Raw genomic sequence first — 14313 nt, 5'->3', positions numbered from 1 at the left:
CACACTGATTCAAAATTAGCACTATACAATATCTGCAGAGTCCACATTAAATGAAATAAGAACTGGCTAACTGACAGAGCTTAAAAATAGTTGTCAGTGGGGAATTCTTATCAAATGCAGGACAGGGGGCGGAGGATCTAGTGGGGTTCTGCAATGATCAGTAAAAAGCCTGATGCTATTCAGCATTTTTGTCAGTGATCTGGAAGTAAATATAAAATCACTGCTAATAAAATTGGTGGCTGACACAAAGATTGGTTGAGTGGTAAATAATGATGACAACAGGGCAGTCATGTAGAGCGATTGGGATTACTTGGTAACCTGGGCCCATTCAGACAAAATGTGTTTAAATACAGCCAATACAAAGTTATATCCAGGACCAAATAACGCAGGCCATACCTGTAGAACGGGGGACTGTAAATTCTGGAATGCAGTGATTATGTAAAGGATTTAGGGGTCTTGTTGGACAAGCAACTCAACATGAGCTCCAGTGTGATACTGTGACAAAAAAGAGCTAATGTATTCTTCGAATGTACAAATAGGGAAGTAGTGAGTAGGAGGTGATTTTTATCTCTGTATATGGGGTTGGTGAGATCAATAATAATATACCGTGTAACAGTTCTGTTGCCTGCATTTTAAAAAGGATGTTGAAATATTGAAGAGGGTGCAGCAAGCACCACATAATGGTCCCTTCTGGCCTTAAACTCTCCTAGTCTATGGGTATGTCTACACTACAAAATTAGGTCAATATTATAGAAGTTGATTTTTAGAAATAGATTTTATACAGTCGATTGCTATGTCCACACTAAGCGCATTAAGTTGGTGGAGTGTGTCCTCACTACCATGACTAGCATCGACTTACGGAGCGGTGCACAGTTCCCGCAGTCTCTGCCGCCCATTGAAATTCTGGGTTAAGCTCCCAAAGCCTGAGGGGGCAAAAACATTGTCGCGGGTGGTTTTGGGTACATGTTGCCAGTCGCCCCTCCCTCCGTCAAAGCAATGGCAGACAATTGTTTTGCACCTTTTTTCCATGTGGACGCCATACTGCTTTCAGCAGACGGTGCAGTAGGACTGCTAACCATTGTCATCCACCACTTCTGCAGCAACTCTTCATAGCGAATTCTCAATAGCGAATTTCTCCATGTTGTCTGTCATGGGCTCCCGGGTACGTGTGTTCTTCCTCGGGAAATGTGTGCGGTGCTAACCATTGTTCTCCACCGCTTCTGCTGCAAAGCTGCTCTCATCAATCCACCTCGCAGGTCCTCTCGTCATTCTCTATAAATAACTATTCTTATGGCATCCATCATCAGCCACTGCTTCCGTTGCAACTCTACTCTCCTGCAGATGCCATACCATGGCAAGCATGGAGCCCACTCAGATCACCGCAGCAGTTATGAGCATTGTAAACATCTCGCGCATTATCCTGCAGTATGTGCAGAACCAGAACCTGCAAAAGCAGGCGAGGAGGCGACCGCAGGGTGGTGAGGAGAGTGATGAGGACATGGACATAGACTTCTCTCAAAGAATGGGCCCCGCTAGTTTGGCTATACTGGTGGCAATGGGCAGGCTCATGCTGTGGAACACCGATTCTGGGCCCCGGAAACAAGCATAGACTGGTGGGACCACATAGTGTTGCAGGTCTGGGACAATTCCCAGTGGCTGCGAAACTTTCGCATGCGTAAGGGCACTTTCATGAATTTTGTGACTTGCTTTCTCCTGCCCTGAAGCGTCAGAATACCAAGATGAGAGTAGCCCTCACAGTTCACAAGCGAGTGGCAATAGCCTTCTGGAAGCTTGCAACGCCAGACAGCTACCGGTCAGTCGGGAATCAGTTTGGAGTGGGCAAATCTACTGTGGGGGCTGCTGTGATCCAAGTAGCCAACGCAATCACTGAGCTGCTACCATCAAGGGTAGTGACTCTGGGAAATGTGCAGGTCATAGTGGATGGCTTTGCTGCAAAGGGATTCCCTAACTGTGGTGGGGCGATAGACGGTAATTCATATCCCTATCTTGGGACCGGACCACCTTGGCAGCCAGTACGTAAACCGCAAGGGGTACTTTTCAATGGTGCTGCAAGCACTAATGGATCACAAGGGATGTTTCACCGACATCAACATGGGATGGCTGGGAAAGATACATGACGCTCGCATCTTCAGGAACTCTGGTCTGTTTGAACAGCTGCAGGAAGGGACTTACTTTCCAGACCAGAAAATAACTGTTGGGGATGTTGAAATGCCTACAGTTATCCTTGGGGACTCAGCCTACCCCTTAATGCCATGGTTTATGAAGCCGTACACAGGCACCCTGGACAGTAGTAAAGAACTGTTCAACTATAGGCTCAGCAAGTGCAGAATGGTGGTAGAATGTGCATTTGGACATTTAAAAGTGCGCTGGAGCAGTTGACTGACTTGCTTAGACCTCAGGGAAACCAGTATTCCCATTGTTATTACTGCTTGCTGTGTGCTCCACAATATCTGTGAGAGTAAGGGGGAGAAATTTATGGCGGTGTGGGAGGTTGAGGCAAATCGCCTGGCTGCTGATTACGCGCAGCTAGACACCAGGGCAATTAGAAGAGCACATCAGGGTGTGCTGCACATCAGAGAAGCTTTGAAAACCAGTTTCATGACTGGCCAGGCTACGGTGTGACACTTCTGTTTGTTTCTCCTTGATGAAAACCCGCCCCCTTGGTTCACTCTACTTTCCTGTAAGCCAGCTGCCCTCTCCACTTCAATCACCGCTTGCAGAGGCAATAAAATCATGGTTGTTTCAAATTCATGCATTCTTTATTAATTCATCACAAAATAGGGGGATAACTGCCAAGGTAGCCTGGGAGGGGTGGGAGAGGAGGGAAGCACCAGGTCGGGTGGTGGAGGAGGGGAGGAGCAAAGGACAAGGCCACACTGATGTTCAAAACTATTTTAATGCCAGCCTTCTGTTGCTTGGGCAGTCCTCTGGGGTGGAGTGGCTGGTCGCCCGGAGTCCCCACCCCCACGTTCTTGGGCGTCTGGGTGAGGAGGCTATGGAAACTGGGGAGGAGGGTGGGCGGTTACACGGGCTGCAGCGGCAGTCTGTGATCCTGCTGCCTTTCCTGCAGCTCCACCAGACGCTGGAGCTTATCAGTTTGTTCCCCCAGTAGCCTCAGCATTGCATCCTGCCTACTCTCATCACGCTGATGCCACCTCTCCTCTTGCTCCCGCAACCTCTCATCTTTCTCGTCCCTCCTGTCCTCACGTTCATTTTCTGCTTTCCTGGACTCTGCTACTGTTTGCCTCCACGGTGCTCTTTCAGTGTGGGAGGACTGCATAAGCTCAGAGAACATTTAATCACGAGTGCATTTTTTCCCCTTCTTATCTGCGCTAGCCTCTGGGATGGAGATGATAGGGGGAGCGTTGAAACATTTTCAGCTGCGGGAGGAAAAAAAGGGAGAGTAGTATTTAAAAAGACACATTTTAGAGAACAATGGGTAGACTCTTTCACAGTGAACCAAGCTGTTAACATTACATAGCACGTGTGCTTTCGGTACAAGGTCGCATTTTGCCTCTTATATTGAGGGCCTGCCAGTTTGGTGTGAGAGATCACACACGCAGGGCTGGGCAACAGAATTCGGCTTGCAGGTAGCCATGGTAAGCCACAGTCCTTTGGCTTCTTCAACCTTCCTAACATGTGGGAATGGTTTCAAACAGCAGTGCACTCCTTTCCCATACCAAGCACCCGTTGGGTTGGCCATTTAAAAGGAGGGGCTGCGGTTTTCGGGTTAACATGCAGCACAAACCCAACTAAATCTCCCCCACCCCAATTCTCTGGGATGATCACTTCAGCTCTCCTCCCACCACGTGACTAGTAGCAGGGAAGATCCCTGCCAGCCAAACGTGAACAGCTCCGCATGAACGGGCCCTCCCCCACCGCATGGCTAAAAGCGGGGATGATTTCTTTTCAGCCACAGGCAAACAGCCAAGCAGGAACTGCCAAGCACCTCTGAATGTCCCCTTTATAATGTACCTGGAGGATTTTTGCTCCATCCCCAGACACATTAACAGACTTTTCCAGTAGCTGTACTGGCTGTGAATGCATCCCAAGTCTTCAGGGCAAATTAATCATTAAACCCACTTGCTTTTAAACCATGTATTATATTTACAAAGGTACACTCACCAGAGGTGCCTTCTCCGGCTGCATGGTCTGGGAGCCTGCCTTGGGAGGGTTGGAAGGGTATTGGCTCCAGGGTGATAAACAGTTCCTGGCTGTCAGGGAGAACGGCTTCTCTGCTTGCCTGTTGTGCGCTATCCTCCCCCTCCTCCTCAAAATCCTCATCCCTGTTGCGTAAGACTCCCCCTTTGCAGGTGTCCACCGGCAGGGGTGGGGTAGTGGTAGGGACAACCCCTAGAATTGCATGCAGCTGATCACAGAAGCGGCATGTCTGGGGCTCTGACCCAGAGTGGCCGTTTGTCTCTTTGGTTTTTCGGTAGGCTTGCCTGAGCTCCTTAATTTTCACGCGGCACTGCTGCAGGTCCCTGTTATAGCCTCTGTCCATCATGCCCTTGGAGATTTTTTCAAATATATTGGCATTTCGTCTTTTGGAACCGAGTTCTGTTAGCACGGATTCATCTCCCCATACAGCGATCAGATCCAGTACCTCCTGTTTGGTCCATGCTGGGACTGTATGTTTGTAATTCTGGGACTGCACGGTCACCTGTGTTGATGAGTTCGCCACGCTGGCCAAACAGGAAATAAAATTCAAAAGTTCCCGGTGCTTTTCCTGTGTACCTGGCTAGTGCATCTGAGTTGAAAGTGCTGTCCAGAGCGGTCACAATGGAGCACTCTGGGATAGCTCCCGGAGAACCAATACCATTGAATTGCATCCACCCTACCCCAAATCTGACCTGGCGATGTCGATTTCAGCACTAATCCCCTCGTTGGGGAGGAGTACAGAAATCGATTTTAAGAGCCCTTTAAGTTGACAAAAATGGCTTTGTGTGGACGGGTGAAGTGTTAAATCGATCTAACGCTGCTAAATTCGACCTAAACTTGTAGTGTAGAGCAGGGCTATGAATCCAAAATATAACTGTTGGCACAGAACACGAACAAAAATATTTATTTCAGATTTTAATTGAGGTTTTTAATTAAGGCTGGCATAATTTTCATGTTTCAACAAAACCAAAACCTGTTAACCAAATCTTTAATGGCCCTGCTGCTTGATGTAAAACCTGTTAACACTTTTTTCTTCAGTGTTGAAATTTGTAATAATTTTGAAAATGGTGCAGTTAGAATATGCTAAAGTTGGGGGGGACAACTAATTTTAAACATGTCACATGACATGTCAAAATAAATAACCAAAAAAGGAACACTGGAGTCTCTTAATTTTTTTTGGTTTTACATTTTCTTTAAATAAACATAGTTAATGTACCCTATAATTATGCATACTAATTGCTACTGCTCCTTCTTGCAGCCAAAAATATTTCAAGCAAACCAGATTGAAAGACTGTACAGAACGTACATTTAAGTATAGAAATACTATTAATGACTAGATGATGGAAATCTCATACATCTGTATAACTTTTTCCAAGCCAGTTAGATTAAAAGACTTTCATTTCTGCTTTATGAATTGGGCACTGTAGGCCTGATTTTTATCTCAAAAGGCTGCACGCATTGTCATATGCATATACACAAGTTGAAAATTGGTACATACAGATTTCCAATTTGTGTGCACATATGTGGTGTTGTCCGTGCAATTGTACATAGGCTTCAGGGCTCAAAAATTAAATTAACACATAAAAATAAATCCCTTTTGTTTAGTAAACCTATATCTTTGTTTAAAGGAATGGAGAAATCTGAAGCAAAAGAGGGACGAGAATTACCAAAAGGTGATGTGTTGTTTAGTCCATCGTTACTTAACCTCCATGAGACAAAAGATGCAAAGCATGGATCAAGCAACTGTGGAAAATCTCAATGAACTGCGGCAAGATTTATCAAAATTCCGAAATGAAATGAGGGATCTGCTTGGCTTTCGGACATCTAAATATGCTATGTTTTATCCAAGAAATTAAGGTCCAGCTTTTAGAACATGTCTAACTGTAGTTGAAAGTGTTGGCCTAAGTCTGTTGTTGCCAGACCAATAGAAAAGCAAATTTTTTGCACAACCTTAAATTTGAAAATGTATTTGCATGAGTTTCAGCTAAGTTCAAAAGATGTGGAAATGAATGCAAAAACTATCATTCTTTTAAAGCTCTTTAAGTGTGTAATGTACAGTATGTAAAATATGTATATAGCATTTTACAATAAATGTTCCCGAAAATATGGATTTTGACAGGTCACATTACAGCTATCAGGCTTCAGGTCTTCATAGCTGGCATGTTGCATTTATTTCCCCTATTTTTGCTGTTTTGTCCCTCTTGGTTACTGCTTTTTCAAGTTGTGGGAAAAGGTGGAGATCTTAACAATACTTAAAAATATACCTGGCGCTTTCATAATAGAAATGTAACCAGTATATGATTTAAAGTAGGTTGCAATAGAAAGTTAAACACTGCATGACTCTGAAAATGACAGTTTTTGTACATGATGCTGTTGACTGAATATTAACAACTGAAAAACACTGGGAAATGAAATTTGTGATTTGTTCCCTGAAAATTGCAGGGTAGTGGGGATGTTGAAATCTTGAACATAGAGCCAAAGTGAACTATCCATCTCCCGAACTTTCAGGGATCCATTTAAAATAGTTATGTCCTCTCAAAAACATGTGAAGATTTTTCATGTGTGTACATTTGCAATATGCAACTCTTGAGATCTGGGAATTTTTTTAAAAATTAGCCTCTTAATTTTGAGTAGTGTTCAGAACCTGGATTACACACAGTTGTTCTTTGGCATAGGAAAACATAATTTTTAAACAAGAATTAGATATCGGTCTAGAGCATGAATGTCACTTGTTTGCAAGGCTAAATATTTCTTGTCCATTAAAACAAATGGAAATATTGTACAATTATTTCTGTGTAAGAACATACACTATGCCTGTACATTGGAAGATATGCAATTCAGAAGGCTCTGTTTTAGAGTATGTATACACTGCAGCTGTGAGTGTGTTTTCCAGCACAATAGTACTCCTGGGGGAATTCTGAGCCAAAAAAGTATTAAAAATTCTGCAACAAAAAATTAAAAATGTTGCACACGTTTTAAAATTCTGCAAATGTATTTGTCAAAATAACACTACGTAATAACGCCAGTTTCAATTATTTTGGTAATTTATTTCTAAATATCTATCAGCAGGTATGTCGGTAATAATACAGACAGACACACAAATTCCCCCAGGAGTAGAAAGTTAAAGAAACCCCTGTGACAATCCAGTTCCTGTTTCTCTGCCCCCTTCTGCCAACAGAGCCAAGCCCTGGGGGCCCCCCAGCCCAGATACTCACACCTACTCCAACCCAGAGCCCAGCCGCAGGGCCCCCCTTAGCCCCGAGACACCTGCCCCCTCTCTCCCTCCTATCCCGAGCCCAGCCGCACTCCCCCCAGTGCGCCCCTCTACCCCTCAGAACCCAGGGAGAAACAACCTGATGCTCACTGCCATCTCCTACTCTCAGGGCATGCAGGGAACTGAAGCTGCTGGGAGCCCTCTAGCCCCTCCCTCTCCCCCCAGCAGTGTCTTCTATGTGTGAGCTGGGCTCTGCTGGGTCCAGCAACCCCTCCTGGCAACCAGCAGCACTGCAGCCCATTTCTATGGGGGAAAGGAAATTCTGCCTGCACACAACATGAATTTCTGCAAAATTCTGCCATGCGCAGTGGCACAGAATTCCCCCAGGAGTAACAATAGACAGACTTGCTAAAAGTAGCAGCATAGCTGTGGGTATCACAGGTTGTGACTTTTTCTAACCATCCGAGTATGTATCTAGGGAGCCCAGGCAGGTTTGTACTCAGGCAGCTAGCCCAAGTTGCTGCCCACACTATCCCACCTACACAGCTATTTCTAGCACGCTAGCTTGAGCAGAGCTAGTGTGTGTCTTGCTACTTGTGTTGAGAAGCACCCTCCCAGCTGCAGTGTAGATATACCCTGTGAGAGATTTTTTCATATCCTATTTTAAATTTATCTTAATATTTTGTGTTCTTCCTGAATTTACTGCTTCCAACTGTAAGGTGTTTGTATCAGAATTATTATTAAACATCATAATTATTTGTGACTTTTATTCTTCTTACAATGGAAAGTAAGGGCTTTGTGAGTTTTCTGTGATAGAGGGTACAGTATATCTTCATATGCTTGTGTATAATTCAAGTAGACAAACTATAATTGAGAAAATGTGAGACTCCTGTATTTTTTTAATATGAAAAACACATATTTATGACAGAGGATTGTTTGGCAGTAATACTGTGGAGGCAGTGTTCTCCTAACATTCTGGGTTGGATATCAGATAATTAGTGAGTCTTAAGGCCAAAAGGCGCAGGTAGCCACAGTGGCCTATAACCATAACTGATCCTGGGGCTTATAGAGAGAAGTTGAGGCTTTTGTCAATGTTCCCCCTTTTGAGGAAGTTCTTATAAAATATTTCTTGTAAAAGTAATATATTTTCTGTACTATGGAATTATGCATATCCCAAATGGGGTTTAAACATCAGGCCTTTTGATCTCCTTCCGTAGAGAGATTCTGAATTGTCTAAAGAAAAGGAGTACTTGTGGCACCTTAGAGACTAACCAATTTATTAGAGCACAAGCTTTCGTGAGCTACAGCTCACTTCCTCAGATGTGGAAGTCTGAGGAAGTGAGCTGTAGCTCACGAAAGCTTGTGCTCTAATAAATTGGTTAGTCTCTAAGGTGCCACAAGTACTCCTTTTCTTTTTGCGAATACAGACTAACACGGCTGTTACTCTGAAATCTGAATTGTCTGTCAGCTTTTTAATTTGAATAAGGACTATGTTCTAAGACGAGAGGATGATCAAATTCTTGACTTGGCTGGTGAATGGTGTTAATTTATAATCCAAACATAAAAGCTGTATATGTTATCTCATATATTCCAAAAAAGGAAGGAAGGAAAGAAAGAAAGAACATTTGAAAAATATGGTTGTATTAGATATGAATAAAAACATATACTTGAAACAGATATTTAGGAGAGAGCTTATAATTTCCAATGCATTACACACCATGTCAAGATATGTTAGCCTAGGAATTTAAGGAAGTTGGCTGGAAGTTATAGCTACCGATCTATTAATATTTCCACATTATTCCCTTTATTTCTCTGTCTGTAAACCAGTAATTCCCTTTTCTCCTTCCACCTGCCCAGCAGACTATAGAACTATGTTTTGTAAAGGCATTTCTCTGGAGTTGGGAAAAAAACCCTAAAGTTTTCTTTTGCTTCAGATTTTCATGTCTATAATCATAGAAACATTGGCTGAAAGGGATGTCACAAAGTCATCTAGTCCATCCCCCTGCCTTGAGATGGGATCAAATATACCTAGAAGTGTGGTTCAGGTTCCTGTAAAGCAGAGTTTTATTCTCTATGGCTTTAGTCACAACATACATTTTAGTGTGTTCATTGTATGTGGGACTTGGAGGTGGCTATGGTCCTCATGTCTTTCTTCTTGGGCACAAGTAAAGTAGAGACGAGTAAATGTCCTTTCTGGGTGAGGCATATTCAATCTGGTCATATCCTTCAGACTTCTCTGTCTCCCAAGGTTTTAAGAAAGAGATTGTTTGTTTCTTACTTGACAGCTCACTGTTAATCACACCTGTGTTTCTCATACTGCCACAAGAATGGAGCTGATGTTACAGACTCCTTTCAAGCTGTAGCCTTGAACAGATTTGTTGATGAAAGGATCGTCAATTAAGGTATTGGCATGGATGTGACACTTGGTTTTCAGATTTTCTGGGCTTCATCCAAGAAACATTTATTGGTCCATTAAGTAAAAAGCCTGGAAACACCTGACTGAAATATGCCTCTCTGAGGAGAAAATAGCTCTCTACAGCTCAGTAACAAGAGTTTATGCAAGTCTAGTAATTCATTTGGATGATGCTATGGCTTCTGAAATTAGAATGTAAACCTTCAATATGCAAGTGATGGGATCACATGGAAACATTTTTTTCACCTGGTGCATTAACAGGACTCTTAGTCTAGTGGATCTGACATTACCTTTTACCGTGGATTATTTCGTTTCTGTTACCAACATTAGGAGTATTTTCTCTACTGAAATTAATTTAGTGGCCATTTCAGCCTCTTGACTTAGAATCTTGGGTATTTTTTCTTGTCACATAACTCCATCTACTTGTCTCCATGCCTCAACTGCAGCATAAATGCTCTCAACTGACATAAAAAGAATACAGCAAGAAGCTTGATCAGAGCTTATTTTGCTATAGGATTTAGGAATTTCTTCATACAAACTGCAATATTATATAAGGCATAACAGCAGCAAATGTTTCTGCTAATGAGACTGTTGAGGTATGCTGACTGCTTCAGGTTCTTTTATCTCTTTCAAGTGAGCTGTCATTTTGTTTCATAGGAAATTTTTGTCTTGATCAAACTAATATCTCCTTTATATCCTGTACATGAAAATTCCCTTCTCCTTTTTAAAAAGCATTTTCTTCATGCCAAGATAATTTCTAGCAGAACGGTCTAGCAAAGGGTCAAGAACAGATATTTTTGACTTTCATTCTGTTTCTGGCTAAAATGGTTCCCAGAGTTTGTATCTGCTAGTTATCTTCCTTTGGTCCTATTTGGTCTGTCACAGACTAGATGTAAGTGACTGCATCTCAAATTTGCTATTTCTAAAATTATATTTGGAATCACTGTCCCCTGAGCAGTGTGTTACTTTTTAAAATTTTTTACCTTGCTCCAATGTAAGCAGGGTTGGGGGAGGGAGGAGCGACAGGTAAAATAGCTCAAGCTAGTATTTAGGAAATCCTTAAACAGGGTGAGGGATATATGTGGAATAGGGCTTCCTCAGCAAGAAAAGAGAACCTGTTTCTAGGAAAGCCTTGGGGAATAAGGCAATATGTTCAGGTTGGGAAGTTCATGAGGAGGGGCTGTGAATAGCAGCGGGGTCAGGAGCCCCCTCTGCTCTGAGGTGAGAGAAGAGATTTATAGTAAGCTGTTGGACTCTCCCTGCAATCAAAAAGCATCCCCCCCAAAAACAAACCAACAAAACTGCCTGTATTGGTGATGGAGGGGGATAAACCACCAGTACAGGGATGATGCCTTCCAAAATATCTATTGTGGAAGTGAGCCAGGCACCCACTTGTTATTAGCTGTTGTGAGGCTGGGGCTACATTGGTGAACAGTGATTAACAAAGTAATATCTAATATTTACATGGTCTCTAACGCAGAGATTAGAACAGTTGTGTGTGTCCCCCCCGCATCCTGTAAGTAGGAGAGAGTACACATAGCTTCCAGAGCACTGCACGAGTATAAAGGTGTCACCAAGCTGTTGTCTAGGCTTGCAGGTACCAGAATGCATAGTCTACACATGAACCAGTATTTGAAAACTGAGTGTAAAACTGGAGCATTACAAATGTGGTTTGAAAACAAATGTCACTGTAAGAGCACCAAAGCAGGAGAGGCAGCTTGGTTTACTGGGTAGAGCAATGGACGGGGAGTCAGGAGACCAGAGTTCTATTGCAGGCTCTACCATTGAACTGCTAGGTGATGCTGGGTAAATAATTTCATCTCTCTGTGCTTCTATGTCCTCCTGCTATGGTAAATAATTTCATCTCTCCTCCTTCTATGTCCTCCTTTTTCTGTGTTAACTCTTCAGAGCAGGAACTTTCTCACATTCATTGTTTGTTCTGTACAATCCCTCGTATAATGGGATGTCAGTCTTTGTTGGTGCCTTTCGGCACTACCATAATGCAAACAGTCGCGGGGAGGGAAACATTTTAGAAATATGATTTTCAAATTGATGTTACCTTTAAGAATTCTCACTTTTTATTTGGTTATGTTTAAAATCACCTTTTTAATCTGAGGAATCCAAGGGATAAACTGACCTCTGAACAGTATTTATTGAAAAGGATGATAATTTCTTAAGCACCCAAGGAAGCCTGAGCTTCTAGTACCACATACAATTAGTCAGTGACAAAATTCAGGCTTTGTGTAGTTGTAGAACGAGAAATAAAAACAGTTTGTCTGCCTTCCACAGATTGTTCTTCAGTTTCTCCATTATGTGTCAGTAAAATTTACATTCCTCCATCTACTTTAACTTGAGTTTTTATTTCAGAATAAGGATCAGACAGGATGCAATGGACAGAACTGACAGCAGTAACTGGCGTTATATCACAAGCATCTCCCTGCCAGTCAACTCCTTTCCTTTATGTATAAAGGCTGATAACGTGGGAATACTGTCTAACAGAAAATGAATCACTCTCACTTTGTAGCACTTCTTTCTTCCACATCAGCCTATGGGGACAGATATACCACCATCTGCATCCCCAGTACTAAGCTGAGTGTCACTCTGAATCTTGGTCTCCCATTCTGCGAAAGAGGATAGCATACTGTTTGCAGGTGTAGTTCACTGCCCCTGGACTGGTTCCTAGCCGTACCTACGTAGGTTAACAATATCATTTGGCTTTTATTTGTGAAATACTGAAAAATAAAATAAACAATGTAGATAAAACATCGCTAGATAAAAGCATTGCACTATAGTAGTTTCAGATTTTTTAAAGCTCTAATCCAATTCCCTTTGACTTTAATGTACACGCTGTAAGTGTGGTGCCATTCTTGAATCACAAGCATGTAAATGATCAGAGATTTTCTATTTTTAGCATGCCCTACTTAATACATAGAGAATTTTTTAATACCTTGGTGTATCGTGCGTGAGGTTTTAAAATTTTTATTAAGCATAGATAATAATGCAAGAACCCATATAATAAAACAACTTTAGAAGAAAAAGCTAGTTAAAATGAATTACTATAAATATTGCACTTATTCTTATTTTACATCTGCTCATAACTCATTCCTAAAAAAATCCTTCTGAGACAAGTATAAATTAATAGCTTCAAAGGCGTCAGAATTTGGTATACTTCAGATCAGATGGTTATGCTGCAAATCTTGCAGTTTAAAATTTGGGATCTATTCTCCTCTATATATTTTTTCATTGACAGTGCCAGTTACATGGTTATATGTAAGGGACAGTAAACTGACAAGATCTTTTTGGTTATGGTCAGTTTTATCTTCCTGATTTTTTACTGTATGAAAATTGTTCCTCACAAAGAGATGACAGAATGCAAGTAAAGAATTCACATTTTAACATCGTTTGTTTTTCAGGGTGTTCAGGATCTTTTGGTTCTTAGTCTTGAAACTCATGATAAAGTTGTTGGGCAGGACTTTACCTCTGCCATCTTCTTCTAGCTGGCCCATGATGATGTAGTTTAGACCTACAGAAAGGAAGGTGAAGTAAGACAAATCTCTTTCTAAACATAACTTGGAAAGAATAGTTATATTCTTGTGGGCTCTATTTACACAGGTAGTGCTGCATACATTGCATAAAAGGTGCATCCCCCACTTTCTGTTAAAAAGTAGGTTTTGGCTACAAATTGGGTAATCTGTCCTCTGAAAACCACTTTACGTAATTTCAGTCCTAACTCAGCTAGTTTGATTCTTAGCTAGAGAAGAATGTGTCTCATCCAGTGTAAATTTGTCTAATAAGCTCATATACTTGGACAGGTATGATTTTAAAAGCCAGTTGTCACAAGTATCCTCCAGTCCCAGGGCCACAGCGGGGGTCCAAGTGCTGGGGCTTCCCCCGCCACCCCCTGTGCTACTGTGGGGGACCAGCGTTGGGGCGCTGGGTCTTCTCCTGCCTGGCACTTCGGCCGGAGAATGGGGTTGGGCATGGGGGCTTACCTGCAGCCCCGCAGCTTCTGCCAGGGATGGTTGTGGGGCACTTGGGCTTTCCCCATCCCACAGCTTCTGCCAGGGAAGGGATTGGAGGGCACTGGGGAGGAGGGGGATTTCCCTGCCCACCCAGCATTGCTGCCACAGACTGGGGTTGGGGGGCAGAGGCTTTCCCTTCCCTGCCTGCCTGCCTGGCGGCCGGGACTCTGGCCTTCCACCCCTGGTTGGTGGAGGCCCCTGGGCATGGACTCTGTGGCTAATCTGCCACTATGCCTGTTTAAAGGGAATCAGTTTACTCCATCAAGGACATTTTGTTATATCTCCTAGATATCCAGATTCCAGGCAGCAAAAGATAAAAGCAAAAATTAATTTCTGACTAGGATTTCTTCTTTGGTGCTGGCCATTTTGGATACATGTTGGAAATACCAGCGGCATACTGAGTGTTTTGCTTTATACTCTAGTTAAATTGTGATTTTTCCCTGTTCTGGTTCCATTTTTGGTTTCTTTGTTGCTTTTACTAC

The 14313-nt window shown here is 42.6% G+C and overlaps 2 protein-coding genes across 8 annotated transcripts in view; one reads left to right on the top strand and one right to left on the bottom strand.

The window, feature by feature from the left end:
- The window catches only part of TRPC1 (transient receptor potential cation channel subfamily C member 1), a 46076-nt gene extending 37922 nt beyond the window's left edge, over positions 1 to 8154 (top strand). For 4 of the 5 annotated variants that reach the window (XM_073359773.1, XM_073359774.1, XM_073359776.1 and 1 more), the window contains one exon: positions 5811 to 8154. In XM_073359773.1, the coding sequence (XP_073215874.1) occupies positions 5811 to 6038 (228 nt within the window). In that variant the 3' untranslated portion in view covers positions 6039 to 8154. The remainder of the gene's footprint in view (positions 1 to 5810) is intronic. The other variant, XM_073359775.1, reaches the window with a different exon arrangement.
- Positions 8155 to 9032: 878 nt separating this feature from the next.
- The window catches only part of PCOLCE2 (procollagen C-endopeptidase enhancer 2), a 50578-nt gene continuing 45297 nt past the window's right edge, over positions 9033 to 14313 (bottom strand). The window contains exons 9-10 of one of the 3 annotated variants that reach the window (XM_073359769.1): positions 13288 to 13332; positions 9033 to 12498 (exon numbers count right to left, since the gene is read on the bottom strand). In XM_073359769.1, coding sequence (XP_073215870.1) covers positions 12356 to 12498; positions 13288 to 13332 — 188 coding nt within the window. In that variant the 3' untranslated portion in view covers positions 9033 to 12355. The other 2 variants (XM_073359771.1, XM_073359770.1) reach the window with 2 other exon arrangements.

The sequence above is a fragment of the Lepidochelys kempii genome, chromosome 9, assembly GCF_965140265.1.
Source record: "Lepidochelys kempii isolate rLepKem1 chromosome 9, rLepKem1.hap2, whole genome shotgun sequence".
Taxonomy (NCBI): domain Eukaryota; kingdom Metazoa; phylum Chordata; order Testudines; family Cheloniidae; genus Lepidochelys; species Lepidochelys kempii.
Note: the sequence above shows the minus strand (reverse complement) of the source record. Positions and strands in the feature narration are given on the sequence as shown.